The 17,185-nt window shown below is 52.2% G+C and overlaps 1 protein-coding gene and 1 long non-coding RNA gene across 3 annotated transcripts in view; one reads left to right on the plus strand and one right to left on the minus strand.

Annotated features, from left to right (window-relative positions):
* The window catches only part of PCBD2 (pterin-4 alpha-carbinolamine dehydratase 2), a 530,788-nt gene extending 522,277 nt beyond the window's left edge, over positions 1 to 8,511 (minus strand). The window contains exon 1 of the mRNA XM_078653267.1: positions 8,364 to 8,511. Coding sequence (XP_078509393.1) covers positions 8,364 to 8,471 — 108 coding nt within the window. The 5' untranslated portion in view covers positions 8,472 to 8,511. The remainder of the gene's footprint in view (positions 1 to 8,363) is intronic.
* LOC144769225 (uncharacterized) overlaps positions 1 to 17,185 on the plus strand; it is a 341,045-nt gene that overhangs the window by 115,772 nt on the left and 208,088 nt on the right. The window lies entirely within an intron of this gene.

Raw genomic sequence — 17,185 nt, forward strand, 5'->3', positions numbered from 1 at the left:
GCCTGGTGTTCAGTCTATATAAAGACAACTATTTTTCTATAACTACTTGTGGTGTCAGTTTGTAGTGTCCTTCTTGCGTTATTGTTTAGGTTTATAAATACTTCACACACTGCCTCTGAGATTGGCCTGCCTGCTCGTGCTACGTTACAACAGGGTTGAGCAGTGGTTATCAAAGGGTGTAGCCCCCTAACTCTGACTTAGGAAGAAGGATCCCTATTTGGACCTCGGAGCCAGCCGCTGCCAACTAGAGATCCCCATTTCTAACAGTGCCCATGATTAACAAATGAACATTGCAGACAAGAGCTGTCCAGACAACAATCATAACTTTTTTCCGCAATAGTACAATAGGAGCATATAAAGAATTGACAAATGATAGGCCGTTACAATCAATGTGAAGAAACCAAGCATCAGACCTATACGGGCAGAGACTCCATCCGATTCCTCATCTGAAACCTCGAGATTGTGGTATGCAATCCCCTCACCCCAGACTTTATGGATATTACGTGGGCACCGTCTAGTGTTATAGGTGACTTTCTCAGCAGCCATTTAGAGGTCCATCCTCGGCCTCCATTTCAACCTAGCTGGCGGTTCAGGGGCTCCCCAGTATTTTACCACATCTTTCTTTGATACCACTAGTCCCAAATTAAAGGAAAGTAGCTTCACTTGGGGAATATCAACATCGTTGGATATACCCAAAAGGACATGCTTAGGGTCTTTAGGAGTGTTGCTTCTTCAACCTTACCTAGTTCATATATCACTTTCTCCCAGTAAGCATGTATGATTGGGCAGGTCCACAGGGTATGTGGGAATTTTCACCTCAGTCCTCTCCACCTCAAACATTACGGGGACATCGCTCTTCCAATTTTATGTAGTTGTGTACGATCAAAGTAGTCCGCAGGATTTCACAAAAATTATTATCTCCACTCCCTGTGCTTCTAGTGCGTTAATTAACACTACTATATTTAGTCATGGTGCACTTTTAACATCATCACAGGTCTAAAATGAAAAAATGAAAAAATGAATAAATGAATAAATGAAATGTGTGAAAAGAGAGTACCTCATGGTTGCAACACCCGAGGGGGTTACTGACTAGTAATCGCCAGTCTACCCACTTCTCATCATTGGCCACTCTCTCTTTGTTGTGTGTGGAACTTTTTTTACCAATAATTATATGTTCCCTTTATATCACACACTCATACAGTGAAGAAAGTAGTAGGCGCAATTACATATGGGCCCACTCCACAAACCACATCAGTGCTCAAAAAACCCCAGTGTAAATAAAAAAAGGGAGTTTTTAGAATTCTCACTAAATTAAAATCGGGTCATGCTACTGGCCATCCTATTTTATTCCTGGCTGTAAGCAATCCCACTTAAAAATGGTTCCAATATACCATCATTTTTACCAGCATTTTTGAAATTGGATGGCCAGTAGCATGACCCGATTTTAATTGAGTGTGAGAACATCTAAAAATTCCCTTTTTTAGGGCTCGCCTGCTGATGCGCTTGCGCATAGCTGGCAAAGCTCTATAGTGGCTTATCCAGAGTTTAACCACTGGCGATTCCATGGAGTGCATGTGCGCTTTTTAGGTCATTGCGCAAGCCCTAAAATGCGCGTGCACAATGCCACCAGCCACCTGCCTGCCTGCCTCGCATTACCACATCAAAGGCAGCCCAGCCTCCCTCCCACAAGCTTCTCAGCGTGCGCTCTGCATTTCTCCTCCCAGCGCATTTCTCATCCCCTAAATATTCCCGGCCGGCCAGCCGTACTTTCAGTTTCACGGCCGCCAGGCCGTGTCTCCTTTTATGCTCTCTGATGCTTGTTTTAAACTGTTTTGCTCATGGTGCTCGTGTTTCCAGTCTCTACTAAAGAGAAATACCCGCATTTCTTCTTTCAGCTTCCACCTACCACTTCTCCGTGTTGCTGCCCGCCGTTGCTTCTCTGCTGCTTGCACTGTGATTTAGGATTTCTTTAATTTATTTTACATGTTTTGCTCGAGTCGCTTCCTTTCTGCTCCCACCCAGCACTTCTTTACCTTGCTGCCCCACCCCACACCACTTCCTACCGTCTCTGCTTGTTTAAAGAATAGGCTCCTTTCAGCTTTTTATGTATTTAAAATGTTTTGCTTGTATGTTTGATACCTAAATATTGTGTTTCACAAACCATTGTCACCACATCTTGCCGGTAACATGTGCCTTTATTTCACCTACCACTTCTCCGTGTTGCTGCCCGCCGTCACTTCTCTGCTGCTCGCACATTGATTTAGGATTTCTTTTCATTAATTTAAAATGTTTCGCTCCAGATGCTTCCTCTATGCTCTTACCCAGCACTTCTGTGTCTTACTGCCCTGCCCCACACCCCTCCCCACCGTCTCTGCTTGTTTAAAGAGTAGGCTCTTTCCCGCGTTTTATTTATTTAAACAGTTTTGCTCGTATGTTTGATACCCAAGTATTGTTTTTCCCAATCCATTGTCACCACATCTTGCCGGGAACGTATGCATTCATTTTATCTGCCTGAGGTAATGAGACATAATTATGCATATGTTTAATTCAAATATTTGATATACATTTTACTGTGTAATTTCATTGTTTGGTTAGCAGTAGCTCTCAAAGACAGCAACTCCACAAACGTATGCCCTCTATTTTATGCACAACCCAGGTGAAGTGCAGGAGATGCAGGGCAAATTCCTATGCACTGCTTGAATATGTGCGTTTTTCATGCTATTTTCTGTAGTTTTTATTACACTTTCAACTGCTGCCACCCAGAACATTCCTAAAAATACACAGCTCTTAAACCATCCTCAGAGCACTCACTTCATTCCTCATGGTCAATATCTGTAATTTTTATGTAAGAAATAGTGGTGCTGACATTTTTTGTTTTTACAAATGCTGTATGTGAAATTGGTATTTTCATGGAATTTTCCTAACCTTTTGAATGGACCTTTCCACCGATGCACCCACCACACAGCTCCACGATGCACCCACCACACAGCTCCACCGATGCACCCACCACACAGCTCCACCGATGCACCCACCACACAGCTCCACCGATGCACCCACCACACAGCTCCACCGACACAGCTCCACCGATGCACCCACCACACAGCTCCACCGACACAGCTCCACTAATGCACCCACCACCCAGCTCCACCGATGCACCCACCCACAGCTCCACCGATTCAGCCACCACACAGCTCCACCGACACCGCTCCACTGATGCACCCACCACACAGCTCCACCGATGCACCCACCACACAGCTCCACCGAGGCACCCACCATACAGCTCCACCACACAGCTTCACCGACACAGCTCCACCGATGCACCCATCACACAGCTCCACCGATGCACCCACCCCACAGCTCCACCGAGGCACCCACCATACAGCTCCACCAAGGCACCCACCACACAGCTCCACCGATGCACCCACCACACAGCTCCACCGAGGCACCCACCACACAGCTCCACCGAGGCACCCACCACACAGCTCCACCGAGGCACCCACCACACAGCTCCACAGATGCACCCACCACACAGCTCCGCCGATGCACCCGCCACACAGCTCCGCCGATGCACCCATCACACAGCTCCGCCGATGCACCCACCACACAGCTCCGCCGAGGCACCCACCACACAGCTCCGCCGAGGCACCCACCACACAGCTCCGCCGAGGCACCCACCACACAGCTCCGCCGAGGCACCCACCACACAGCTCCGCCGAGGCACCCATCACACAGCTCCGCCGATGCTCCAACTAAGCTCCACCAATGCACACAGCTCCACCAATGCACCCACTAAGCTCCACCGATGCACACACCACTCAGCGCAACCACAGCATCACTCAGCGCAACCACAGCATCACTCAGCGCAACCACAGCATCACTCAGCGCAACCACAGCATCACTCAGCGCAACCACAGCATCACTCAGCGCAACCACAGCATCACTGGTTCAAATATGTTCTTTCAATGTTTCAAGCTGTTTTCAAGCTTTATTACAAATCACAAAAAGATGTTAATATTTCACTTCTGTTCTTGGATTTTCGTCACAATAAAAAACACTGAACATAATCTTCACAAAAGTTATTTACAAAAGTTTAAGCTATTGCCATTACAAATTAAATAAATTATTTAAGTATTAATTATTTAAAAAAATTAAAAGCCATTTTTATTAGTAATATCAATACATCTAAGTCACGTAAATACAAAACATGTTGCATTACAAATGCTATAGGTGTCACATTTGCAAAAGTTATAACTATTGGCATTGTAAATGACAAAGCTATTAATTTAGCTATTTTAAAAAATAACACATAAATAATAAAAAATTCATTTATAAGACCAATAGCTCAAACTTTCCTAATGCGAGCCCTATTGCATTTCCAATGCTTGTTTATATTTTCACTGGGGTTTTTTGAGCACTGATGTGGTTTGTGGAGTGGGCCCATGTAATTGCGCCTACTATTTTCTTCACTGTATGAGTGTGTGATATAAAGGGAACACAGTTGGTAAAAAAAAAATTCCACACACAACAAAGAGAGAGTGGCCAATGATGAGAAGTGGGTAGACTGACGATTACTAGTCAGTAACCCTCTCGGGTGTTGCAACCGTGAGATACTCTCTTTTCACACATTTCATTTATTCATTTTTTGATTTTAGACCTGTGAGGATGTTCTAAGCGTTAAAAGTGCACCATGACTAAATATAGTAGTGTTAATTAACACACTAGAAGGACAGGGAGTGGAGATCATTTTTGTGAAACCCTGCGGATTAGTCCAGAGAGGTGTGATTCAGGTTGGGCCCTTTATTGTTGGAATCTGTTTGAGTGGGGGGCGGCCTCCCCTGCATTTCCTCCTTGGACTCCTTTCTTGATTGATATAAGATCAAAGTAGCCCCGGTGAAGAATTTTAAATTGAATACATTTTAATCTAGACTTGATCACCACTTCTTTCTGGTGCAATAAGGCTGACAAACATTCAAGATCATCCAGTTTCCCCAGTTCTGATTCCAACTTAGCCCTCAGGTTTTTTTATACTGTCCGGTGCATTAGTATTGATGGTTTTATAGACTAAGGAAACAGCTTTTTCTGGCAGCTCTCCCATCAGGAGCCTACCCTCCAGAGGTGCATACTCCAGAAGATCTGAAGCTATACTCTCTGCCCTCCATGCATGTCCAAGTTAGAAGGGTTATCAACTCCATGACATACAACATTTCAGATACTTACAGAGAGAATGAAAGGAGAAAGCCTCCGTTCTCAATGAGGTCTCCCACTTTAGAAATACCAATTAAGTCCCAGGTATTAAAGCCCCTGAGTTTCTCTAGTTCTTTGAAGTATGGTCCCATCCATAATGGGGTGTCCTGAGTGACTCCGCGAGCCCTGCTGATGAATTTATTTGTTCTAACCCATGATTGAAACACCACTTGAGTCGCGGTAAGGAATCAGATCGCCCCCTTCTCTACGTATAGGTAATGTTTAAAGGGAGGCCCATGTAATTGGATCTGCTCAAGCGCATAGAGGGATGATCCCCTGGGGTGGGACTACAATTATTGATAACGATGAGGTGGGATGCCCAGTAGTAAGCTCGTTCATCTGGGAGGGCAATACCCCCATTATATTGGTTACATTGCAGTGTTTTAGGGGCTACACTGGGACAAATGTCATCCCACAGTAACTTCCTGAGTTCTTAATCAATCTTCGTGAAGAGCTTCTCAGGTATTCTATAGTATGTGTTCTGGAGGGCATATAGGTATTTCAGGAGTGTGACCATCTTGAACATGGCCGCCCTTCCCAGTATAGCTAGGGGCAACTTCCTCCAACGTTCCTCATTAGCTTGGAATGCTGCTTGTATTTTGAGAAGGTTCTACTCTAGAGACCTCTCTTGATTCAGTGCCGCGTATATTCCCAGATTTTGAAATCCCTCCTGGTCAATGCACAATCTCCCAGGGAGTACCAAGGGGTTCAGACAGCCACCAGTAAGGGACAGAACCAATTTATCCCGATTTAAGGTGTAGTCTGAGTGGGCACTATATCTGTCAAATGTACTAAATGACACGCAAACCGACTCTCCTGAACGGGTGAGATATAAGAGGAGGTCATCTACGTATAACAAAATCTCTTCCTCATAGATCAGTGACCTGGGAGTATGGAAGCCTGTGATAGCTTGTCGTGCTCGAACTAAACACGGAAATGGCTCCAATACTAAAGCAAACAGGAGGGGGAACAGAGGGCAACCCTGCCTAGTCCCCCTACGTATAGAGAAGTACACAGAGCGAGCCACATTCACACGTACTGCGGCCATAAGGGCATGATATAAGAGTGTTACCCATTTCAGAAATTGGGGGCCAAAGCCGAAGTTCCACAGGGTCTGCATCATAAAAGGCCAATGAACTGCATTGAATGATTTGTCTGCATCCAATGAAATCAAAACATGGGGGTCAGGTTGCTTCTGAGCCTCCACTAACCAGTTGGGGAGCCTTCGAAGGTTATACTTAGTTGATCGTCTAGGCATGAAGCCAGACTGGTCTCTGCGTAAAGGGGGATTAAAATACTGCCAAGTCTCATGGCAGTACCGTAGCCAGGATCTTAGTTTTTATATTTAGCAACGAGATAGGGCAGTACGATCCACATTTAGAGGCGGTTTCGCCACTTTAGGTATAACCACTATTGTGACTTTGCACAAATCCAATGGAAGTAGCCCATCGTCTAGGGGCTCCTAAATACATATTAAGGAGGTGAGGAGCTAGTTCTGTTGTCTTGTTCTTAAAAACCTTTACCGGGATACCATTTGGTCCTGGCATTTTACCCGGGTTCAGCTTGTCTATGGGCTGCCTTAGTTTTATTTTTTTCATTAAAATACAGTACTATAACTACATTTATGTGACTGCAAACAAAAATAGGAGTACATTTATCAATACTGCCCCAATTTGTAGTAAATTGTCACTGGAGGTTTCACACATAAAATATACGAATGTCACCTAGATGCAGCTATGATAGAAATACCACACATAAGTACAGAAAACTAAGCAGCAGTCTCCAGAAGTATGCTCCCCTAAGACTGCGATTAAATCAGCTGGAGGGGAAAACAGGAAGTTCCAGGAGTGCAAAAGGTTAGCTTGGAAGCTGTTTACTTTAGCTGGGCCGACTGGTCTTGTGAACACTACCGACATCAAGACCAAGACCAAGACCCCGACCCCATGCAATAAAGCAGCACATGCCTAGCTGTTGAGGGGCATTCAGTTGAGAGAGCCAGGACCCTGCAAAGAGATCTTCTTCATCCAGCCCGTGGAGTCTGCTGATCCTGGAATGTGGGAGGACGTGGATAAAGTCTAGGAGGTGTGTGACCTTGGGAGCAAAGGGCAGTTCCTGAGGCTATATCGAACCTAACTAGGGAGTTGGTTTCAGCTTGCTTTGGCCCATTACTCAGCGATCCTATTGAACTCCTGGTCGCGATCCGTTGCAGAAAATGAATTGCTCTTATTTAACCATACTTTACCGACAACTACAAGGGCCCTTGTCTCCAAATCACAGCCAAACTTTTCATCACTGGTTTTTATATGTTTAATTTGTCAGAGTGATGAGTTAACAGCTGCTGTTGATGGATACACAACATATTTGCAAGATTTGACTCTTATAGTCTCTTAATATTGTATTGCACATGCAAATAATGCCCTTTCTTTCTACAGTTTTACACCCTTAAATGGTATGCCACCCTACAGCCTTCAAACACGATATTCCTAAACCCCTGCACGAAAATTGGCCTTGCTTAAAACTTTCGATGGAAAATCTCTGACTTTCAAATTACCCTCTCCTTGCCTTCCATTCTCTGCATGCCTCTTCTATCTAAATGTATCCTACTCTAAATTTCATGCCTATATTCCTTAATCTTCCTTCTCATTACTGTACTTTTGCAAAATGCCCACCCCTCAATTCACAGATCTCAACCTATCTTAGAAAACCATTTCCTAGCTTCCCAACACTGCTGTTATATCCTCTTGGGTAACTGTTCATGCCACCAGTCAGCTGCATCTGCATGAACTCATAAAGTCCGCACTAAAGTCCTCAACTAACTCGATCGATTTAACTTACAAGAAGAAACTGGGGTATATTCGTGGAATGGTTTCAGATAACCAGCAATAATTACCACGTTAAAATCTAACTTTGTGTTCGGAAGTAGCGTCCTACTAGTCATAAAGCGCCTCAACGCCTAATCAGGGCTAGCACGCGCTACATAAATACAAAACAATACCCTTTGTGAACTGCATTGCTCCGTGTTCTCTGACGGGTACCTAAAGAGCAAAGGCTGCTCTTTCAATACTCTCTTTCAATTCTCTCGCGCCGTGCTAGCGTTCACAAACCTCTCCGAAACTTACCATTGTAGAAGCGCCTTTTGCACAGCTTCCAACCACACGAGCTATCTGCACACCAGGACACGCCAGCGCCGACTTCCCTACTCTGCTTGTAAACACAGCCCACGGCATGACTCCAAGTACAACGTGTAGAAGACGCTGTCATCAACATAAACGACAGACTACACCAACAAGGAGGCGAGTGTTTCTGTGGATCACAAAGCCTTAATGGAAGCTCCTTTACAAGCGATATATATTCAGTCGTATATCTGAAGTGAAACCTCGATAGTACTTTAGCAGATATCTCCATGTCAATTTTACTAAGCTCGTCTTCTTGAAATCATATGTTTTAGTTCAATATGTATAGAAAATATTTGTAGGTGTTATGATACATATGTGATTAGAGCGGCATGCTGTAAAATAAATATGTAAAACTAAGTTTTTTACAATAGCTTTATTGAATATTTCTTAATACTGCATTTCTTATATAGATTTGAATTCCTTGACTCAATTGCTGACAGTGAAAATATACCTATTTAAATATGGCCGTCACAGTTTGGAAAAGTTAGGAAGCGTTGCTTTCACGTGTGAAGGATCAACACTAAACAAGCATTAGGTCTTGCATTTATGAGAGTTTTAGCTATTGGCATTGTAAATGACAATGCCTTTTATTTATGTGTTGTTTTCTAAAACAGATAAATAACCGGCATTGTCATTTACAATGCCAATTGCTTAAACTCTCGCAAATGCGAGACCTATGCATTACAAATAGGGCTGGGCGTAGTGCCACTACGCACACTACGCGTTTTAAATTGTGGAAAACGGGGGCGCGTCCTGGGGGTCCGTGTGCCCTGGACAGGGGTCCCTCGTGCCTGGGCAGACTCCCTGATCTCCCCGGCCTGGTTGGCGCCCGGGAGCCCTGCAGCCACGGAGCCCCGGAGCCCTGCAGCCCGAGCCCTGCAGTCCCCGAGCCCCGGAGCCCCGGAGCCCTGCAGCCCGAGCCCTGCAGTCCCCAAGCCCTGGAGTCCCGGAGCCCCAGAGCCCTGCAGCCCTGCAGCCCCGGAGCCCCGGAGCCCTGCAGTCTCGGAGCCCCCGAGCCCTGCATGCCCGGAGCCCTGCAAGGGCAGGCTGGAGCCCCCCCGCAGAGGCTCGGAGCCGGCAGATTGGCGTCATTTCGGTCCCGGCCATCTGGTCGCCCCTCTCGCCTCGGCCATCTGGTCGCGACCAATGCTTTCCTATAGGGCGACCAGATGGCCGGGCGTCCCTGGAAGTCCCGATGAGGTGCCATTTGCCTCCCGGATCCCAGCGAGGGCTCCATGAGGTCGGGTTCTTTCACGCCTTGCGTCCCCTCTGTCACCTCGCGTGCACAGATTACAAGAAAGGGGGGTAATTTCCCTCCGGATTACTAGGGGCAGGGTACGCCCGGACACCCCTCCAGGGCTGGTGGTTCTCTGCCATGGGGACCAGATAGGCTATGCCTGGGCAACACCTCCCTAGGCCACCCGGGGCTTCCTTCCTCCAGGCCAACTGCATGTCAAATTGCCCAGGACGGGCTCCATGGCTCTTGGGCGGTCGTCCTCCGGGCGTCCGGGGCTCCATCCAGGCCGACGGCATGGCAGAGTGCCCGGGACGGGCTCCATGCGTCCCGGGCCTTCGTTCCCCGGGTGTCCGGGGCTCCATCCAGGCTGACGGCATGGCAGAGTGCCTGGGACGGGCTCCATGGTTTTCAGGGTGGTCTCCCCCTGGGTGTCGGGGCGCCCCAGGCCGATGGCATGGAAAAGTGCCCAGGACGGGCTCCATGCGTCCCGGGCCTTCGTCCCCCGGGCGTCCGGGGCTCCCTCCGGGCTGACGGCATGGCAGAGTGCCCGAGTCGGGCTCCATGGTTTTCAGGGTGGTCCTCCCCTGGGTGTTGGGGCGCCCCAGGCCGATGGCATGGGAAAGTGCCCAGGATGGGCTCCATGCGTCCCAGGCATTCGTCCCCCAGGCGTCCGGGGCTCCATCCAGGCTGACAGCAAGGCAGAGTGCCCGGGATGGGCTCCATGGTTTTCAGGGTGGTCTCCCCCTGGGTGTCGGGGCGCTCCAGGCCGATGGCATGGAAAAGTGCCCAGGACGGGCTCCATGCGTCCCGGGCATTCGTCCCCCGGGCGTCCGGGGCTCCATCCAGGCCGACGGCATGGCAGAGTGCCCGGGACGGGCTCCATGCGTCCCGGGCCTTCGTTCCCCGGGTGTCCGGGGCTCCATCCAGGCTGACGGCATGGCAGAGTGCCCGGGACGGGCTCTATGGTTTTCAGGGTGGTCTCCCCCTGGGTGTCGGGGCGCCCCAGGCCGATGGCATGGAAAAGTGCCCAGGACGGGCTCCATGCGTCCCGGGCCTTCGTCCCCCGGGCGTCCGGGGCTCCATCCGGGCTGACGGCATGGCAGAGTGCCCGAGTCGGGCTCCATGGTTTTCAGGGTGGTCCTCCCCTGGGTGTTGGGGCGCCCCAGGCCGATGGCATGGGAAAGTGCCCAGGATGGGCTCCATGCGTCCCGGGCATTCGTCCCCCAGGCGTCCGGGGCTCCATCCAGGCTGACAGCAAGGCAGAGTGCCCGGGACGGGCTCCATGGTTTTCAGGGTGGTCTCCCCCTGGGTGTCGGGGCGCTCCAGGCCGATGGCATGGAAAAGTGCCCAGGACGGGCTCCATGCGTCCCGGGCATTCGTCCCCCGGGCGTCCGGGGCTCCATCAAGGCTGACGGCATGGCAGAGTGCCCGGGTCGGGCTCCATGGTTTTCAGGGTGGTCCTCCCCTGGGTGTTGGGAGTGCTCCAGGCCGACAGCATGTCAAAGTGCCCAGGACGGGCTCCATGAGTCCGGGACAGTCCTCCCCCGGGCGTCCGGGACACCCATCTCCAGGAGGCCAACGGCATGGCAAAGTACCCAGGACGGGCTCCATGGGTCCCGGGCAGACCTCCCCCGGGCGTCCGGGGCACCCATCTCCATGAGGCCAACGGCATTGGCAAAGTACCCAGAACGGGCTCCATGGGTCCCAGGCAGACCTCCCCCAGGGCGTCCGGGGCACCCATCTCCATGAGGCCAACGGCATTAGCAAAGTACCCGGGAAGGGCTCCACGGGTCCCGGGCAGGCCTCCCCCGGGCGTCCGGGGTACCCACCTCCAGGCCGACGGCATGCCAAAGTGCCCAGGACTGGCTCCACGGGTACCTGGCAGTCCTCCCCCGGGCGTCCGGGGCTCACATCTCCAGGCCAACGGCATGGCTCAATGCCCAGGACGGGCTCCATGGGTCCCGGGCAGCTTCCCACCCCCCCCCTCGGCGTCCGGGGCTCCCACCTCCAGGCCGACGGCATGTCAAAGTACCCAGGACGGGCTCCATGGGTCCCGGGCAGCTTCCCCCGGGCGTCCGGGGCACCCACCTCCAGGCCGACGGCATGTCAAAGTACCCAGGACGGGCTCCACGGGTCCCGGGCATTCCTCCCCAGGTCGTCCGGGCCCTAGAGCTCCGGTGGTCCAACCTGCGACTGAGGCCCAGCCGGGGTCCATGAGCCCTGCCTTTCGTGGGCAGGCATACAGGAACCCTACCGCGAAGGCTTGGGATGGATGGGGAGCTGGGAGTCCTTTCGATCCCGGCCATCTGGTCGCACGTTTCCGCTCGGCCATCTGGTCGCACGCAATGCTTTCCAATGGGGCGACAAGATGGCCGGGGTTCCCTGGAAGTCCCGATGAGGTGCCATATGCCTCCCCGATCCCAGCAAGGTCTCCAGGAGGTCGGGTACTTTCGCGCCTTGGGTCCCCTCTGTCCCCTCAAGTGCACGGATTACAAGAAAGGGGGGTAATTTTCCTCCGGATTATTAGGGACAGGGTACGCCTGGACACTTCTCGCGGGCTGGCAGTTCTCTGCCCGGGGGACCAGATGAGATATGCCTGGGCAACACCTCCCCCGGGCGTCCGGGGCTCCATTCTCCGGGCCAACGGCATGGCTCAATGCCCAGGACGGGCTCCACTTGTCCCGGACAGACCTCCCCTGGGCGTCCGGGGCACCCATCTCCAGGAGGCCAACGGGATGGCAAAGTACCCGGGAAGGGCTTCTTGGGTCCTGGGCAGCCCTCCCCCGGGCATCCGGGGCTCCCATCTCCAGGCCGACGGCGTGTCAAACTGCCCAGGACGGGCTCCACGGGCCCCGGGCAGCCCTCCCCCGGGCGTTCGGGGCACCCATCTCCAGGAGGCCAACGGCGTTGCAAAGTACCCGGGAAGGGCTCCACGGGTACCGGGCAGTCCTCCCCCCGGGCGTCCGGGGCACCCATCTCCATGAGGCCAACGGCATTGGCAAAGTACCCGGGAAGGGCTCCACGGGTCCCGGGCAGGCCTCCCCGGGCGTCCGGGGCACCCTCCTCCAGGCCGACGGCATGTCAAAGTGTCCAGGAGGGGCTCCATGGGTCCCGGGCAGCCCGCTCCCGGGCGTCCGGGGCTCCCACCTCCAGGCCGACGGCATGTCAAAGTGCCCAGGACGGGATCCACAGGTACCGGGCAGCAGTGCTTAATTTGTAAAATATTAAGTGCAGGTGCTCAAATTTTTGGGGGGAGGCCACACGCACTTCCCCAGTTCCACCTAATTCCACCTCTAGCTCCACCAACTTACTCTATTGTCCCCCACCCAAATCTCCATAACACACGCTCTTGCATGCAATTCTACAAGCAGCTCTTGGTTAAAGGTAGTAGCTCAATATTCTACATTAGTATTTTAACTTATAGACTGTAAGTAATAAAAGGATCTCTGAGCTTGACTTCCGGCAAAAAGGGGCCGTAGCGGTAGTTGTTTATGGTTTCTGCTTACAAATGGAAGACATTCAAGATAAAATCCATCATCTTACAAAAGTAAAATCAACACTTTGTAAATTCTATGGCATAACGCAATTGCAGTAAATCTCATCTTATGAACTCTATACAAAGTGAACAATTAATATCTAATATGCATTTTAAAAGTTCGAAAATCTCTTTCTCCAGCTTAATGCACAATCCACCTGCAGACCCCCGAGTTCATTATTATCATCCCACAGAATACAGGCGTAGCAGAATCCAGAGCAACCCTACTGGCACAGGCGAAGTGCTTTGTTCCATATAGATATGAATCAAGTTGACCCCCAGACTGTAGATAGAACTCGGGCAAACCTCCTCCAGTGTACAGACACACACCTTCTAGCCTTGAGAAGTTTGAGCTCGTGGGATTTTATAGTTACAGAATATATTACATTAGAGAAACGCACGGTAGCCTGATGGTCTGCTTGTCACCACTTGTCTGCGTTTTTCTGAAGGTTGCCCGGCCCCATAGTTAGAAAGACGTTGCCTACAAACCCCAGCATGCAATGTGTTGGGTAAAAAGTAAAAACTAAAATCCACACTGGCACCCATAGTAGCAGGATGCGATGCCGCCAAGATCTTGTACAAGTTGTGGTACAGTTACAAGCAGCTTACTAAAACCAAGGCAATGCCAATATCTCAATTTTTACAAATCACTGGTTTTTGTGGCTTCTGCAAATAACCGATGGCACTATTTCCCAGTTTCAGGTACTTGGTTTATCAAACTAGCAAAGATGAAAGACTGAGTTTGCCCTGCTACGATTTGAACTCATGACCTGCAAGAGAGCAGAGGTCAAAACCGAGCACTTATTTCACTGAGCCAAGAGAACGAGATAATATGGAGGAAGGAAGAAACTTGTAAATATGACAGGGAAAAACTTGGAAGGGCGAAAATATTACCTTCTTTAAAGCATAGCTAATGAACCTTTGTAAGAGCGGCCTGTGCAACCAAGGGTGTGGAGTCTCAACTTAGCATGTGGGCGAGTGAGAGCCAGGGAGCGAGGCGCTCAGGCGCAGAATCAGAATAAAATTACTTTTACTGATTCCAGTCAAGAGACTTTCGGACGGACTTTTGTTATTTTCAGGACCCCGTCCCCGATCCATCCAGCATCAGTACTGGATTTTCTGTTAGCAAGCAACCGTAGTATCCAATCTCCGATTCATTCCCATACAGTCAGATGCATATTATAAACTGAACTGTCCCTGTTGGACTTGTAATGAGAGGGTAGGGAATGTGCCGCTTGCTTGCCTCTTAGGTAAGGCAAGGTTACTTACGTCAGAGCATGCCTGGCCGGCGCCGATTACCCAATACCGACCCATTTGTTCACTGAGTGAGACCAGTGCAGACGACCAGTTTCAGCCCCTTTCAACGTCTGCCAGGGTAGCGACCTCAAAAGCATCAATTCTGGTTGGGCGAAAGCCTCACTCCCGCCCTGCTCCCCAGACGAGCTTCGTCCAGTGTTAAGCCTCCTGAGAGATTCCATGACGAAGTTGTGATCCCCGTTTGCCACAGGAAACACAGAGGTTATATTTTAAAGACTGCGCGTGCCCTTCGTTACTCCTTTATTTCGTCAGGGTCCATTACACTTTAAGCCTGAATTCAATAAAGAAGCAGCCTATAAACAGATTGATCATTACAACCAGTTTCACAATATACGGTCACTTTCGATGGTAATTTAGCAGCTTGAGCAACACTAAATATTAAAGAGTGCGTTAGTCAGGTGGGGTGCGTGTAACTAATTTAACTTACACACACTGAGTTACCTGCTGTGGGGTGGGCCCCGCCGGTTGTCAGGGACTAGGCGGACCGAGGCCCTCACTAGCTGCATGCACAGCCTTTCTCTTTAATACCGGATATTAGGCCTTGAGCTGCAGCTACTTACTACTATAACCAGACACAGTAACTTACGGGCCGATGATCGATGCCCTCAATGCAACTCCACGGTCATCGGGGTCGGGCCGACTTGAACACGATGATGACTCTTGGGCCGGTGAACTGAGCTGCTGCGTGCTATGGTGGTTATGCTGGGGAGTGGCAATGAGAAAAGAATCTACGCACATTGCCTTGCGCACAGCCCCTACCCCAGTATAACAGAAATAAATTATCCAGCCCAATTCAGTGTCCTGCCTGCGGCCCGCCCACAGGCAAGTGGCTAAGACCGCCGCGGCGTGCAGCGCGGTGCCGCCACCAGGAAAACAGTTGTATATTTAAATCATGTATTTAGGATAGGAATAATGAATCTCCTCAGGGTTCAGGGCAGCAGTCTAAGTCCCACAGCAACACTCACTTTTCACCGCCGATGATGTGGGAGATGTGAAAAGCAGGCAGCGGCTGCACGAGAGTACAGTAGTAAGTTAAATTTAAATAAATGTGACATACGCAGCAGATGCGTGCTGTAGACTGTAGACCCGGCCCTGTCAAATAAGTGCCGGTGCTAAGCACCGGAAAGCACCGGCACAAAGTAAGCCCTGCCGGGCAGTCCTCCCCCGGGCGTCCGGGGCTCCCATCTCCAGGCCAACGGCATGGCTCAATGCCAGGACGGGCTCCATGGGTCCGGGGAGGCGTCCCATGCGCCTCCGGGCTTGGGAGCCCCGGCTGGGTCCAGGGGCCGGTCCGGGCCCCGGGTCGGGTGCTCCGGCCCTGGGCCCTGTCTCCCAGCCTGCCGCACTGCCAAGGGCCCAGGAAGGGGTTCCGTTGTGCCCGGGGAGCCTCCCATTGCTTGTCTGTGTTCAGGAGCTCCATCCGGGGCCCCTGAGGGCTCGGGGATGGCGGCCTCCCCACCCCGGGCTCTGTCCTTGGTCCTGCTGCGTGGCAGGGTGCCCAGGACGGGGTCCGGAGGGACTGGGGAGGGGGTCCCATGCGCCTCCGGGCTTGGGAGTCCCGGCTGGGTCCAGGGGCCCGGCCGGGCCCCGGGTCGGGTGCCACAGCCCTGGGTCCTATCCCACCGGCCTGCTGCTCCACCCAGGGCTCAGGACAGGGGTCCGTCGGTCCCTTGCAGGCCTCCCCTGCTTGTCAAGGTGTAAGCGGGCCCCGGGTCGGAGGGCCCGCCGGCCCTGGCAGCCTCCATGGCTGTGGCCCGGCTGGGGCCCCGGGCCTCCGGCCCGCCATGCCCCGGGCGCCCGCTCCCTCCTTCGTCGGGGCACGGGGCGACCAGATGGCGTCCCTTTCGTGCCCGGCCATCTGGTCGCCCGGATCCCCTCGGCCATCTGGTCGCCCGTTTCCCTCGGCCATCTGGTCGCCCCTATCCCCTCGGCCATCTGGTCGCCCGGATCGCCTCGGCCATCTGGTCGCCCGCAATGCTTTCCAATGGGGGCGACCAGATGGCCGAACTTCCCTGGAAGTCCCGATGAGGTGCCATTTGCCTCCCGGATCCCAGCGAGGGCTCCAGGAGGTCGGGTACTTTCGCGCCTTGGGTCTCCTCTGTCACCTCTAGTGCACGGATTACAAGAAAGGAGGGTAATTTTCCTCCGGATTACTAGGGAGAGGGTCAGTCAGACCTCCGTGTGGTCTGGCGATTCTGAATCAGGGGAAGGCAGGACCCTGGCCCTCCCGCCGGGGCCCCCAGGGGCCCGGGTTCGCACCTGCCGCTCAGCCCCCTTGCCGATGGGCCTCAGGCAGGCCCCCGTGAGGTCTGGCCATGCTGAGACAGGGCCAGGCAGCACCCGGGCCCGCCCGCCGGGGCCCCCAGGGGCCTGGGAACGCACCTGCCTCTCAGCCATTTCCCAATGGTCCTTTTTCTCCGAGTTTTTTTCCACAGTCCAACCTCCGATAGGTCCGGCGGCTCCGATTCAGGGGAAGGCAGGACCCGGGCCCGCCCGCCGGGGCCCCCAGAGGCCCGGGTACGCACCAACTGCTCAGCCCCCTTGCCGATGGTCCTTTTTCTCCGAGTTTGCTCAGGCAGGCCTCCGTGAGGTCTGGCCATGCCGAGACGGGACCAGGCAGCACCCGGGCAGCACCCGGGCCGCCTCGCGGGGCCCCCAGGGGCCCGGGTACGCACC

Source organism: Lissotriton helveticus, chromosome 7, assembly GCF_964261635.1.
Source record: "Lissotriton helveticus chromosome 7, aLisHel1.1, whole genome shotgun sequence".
Classification (NCBI taxonomy): Eukaryota; Metazoa; Chordata; class Amphibia; order Caudata; family Salamandridae; genus Lissotriton; species Lissotriton helveticus.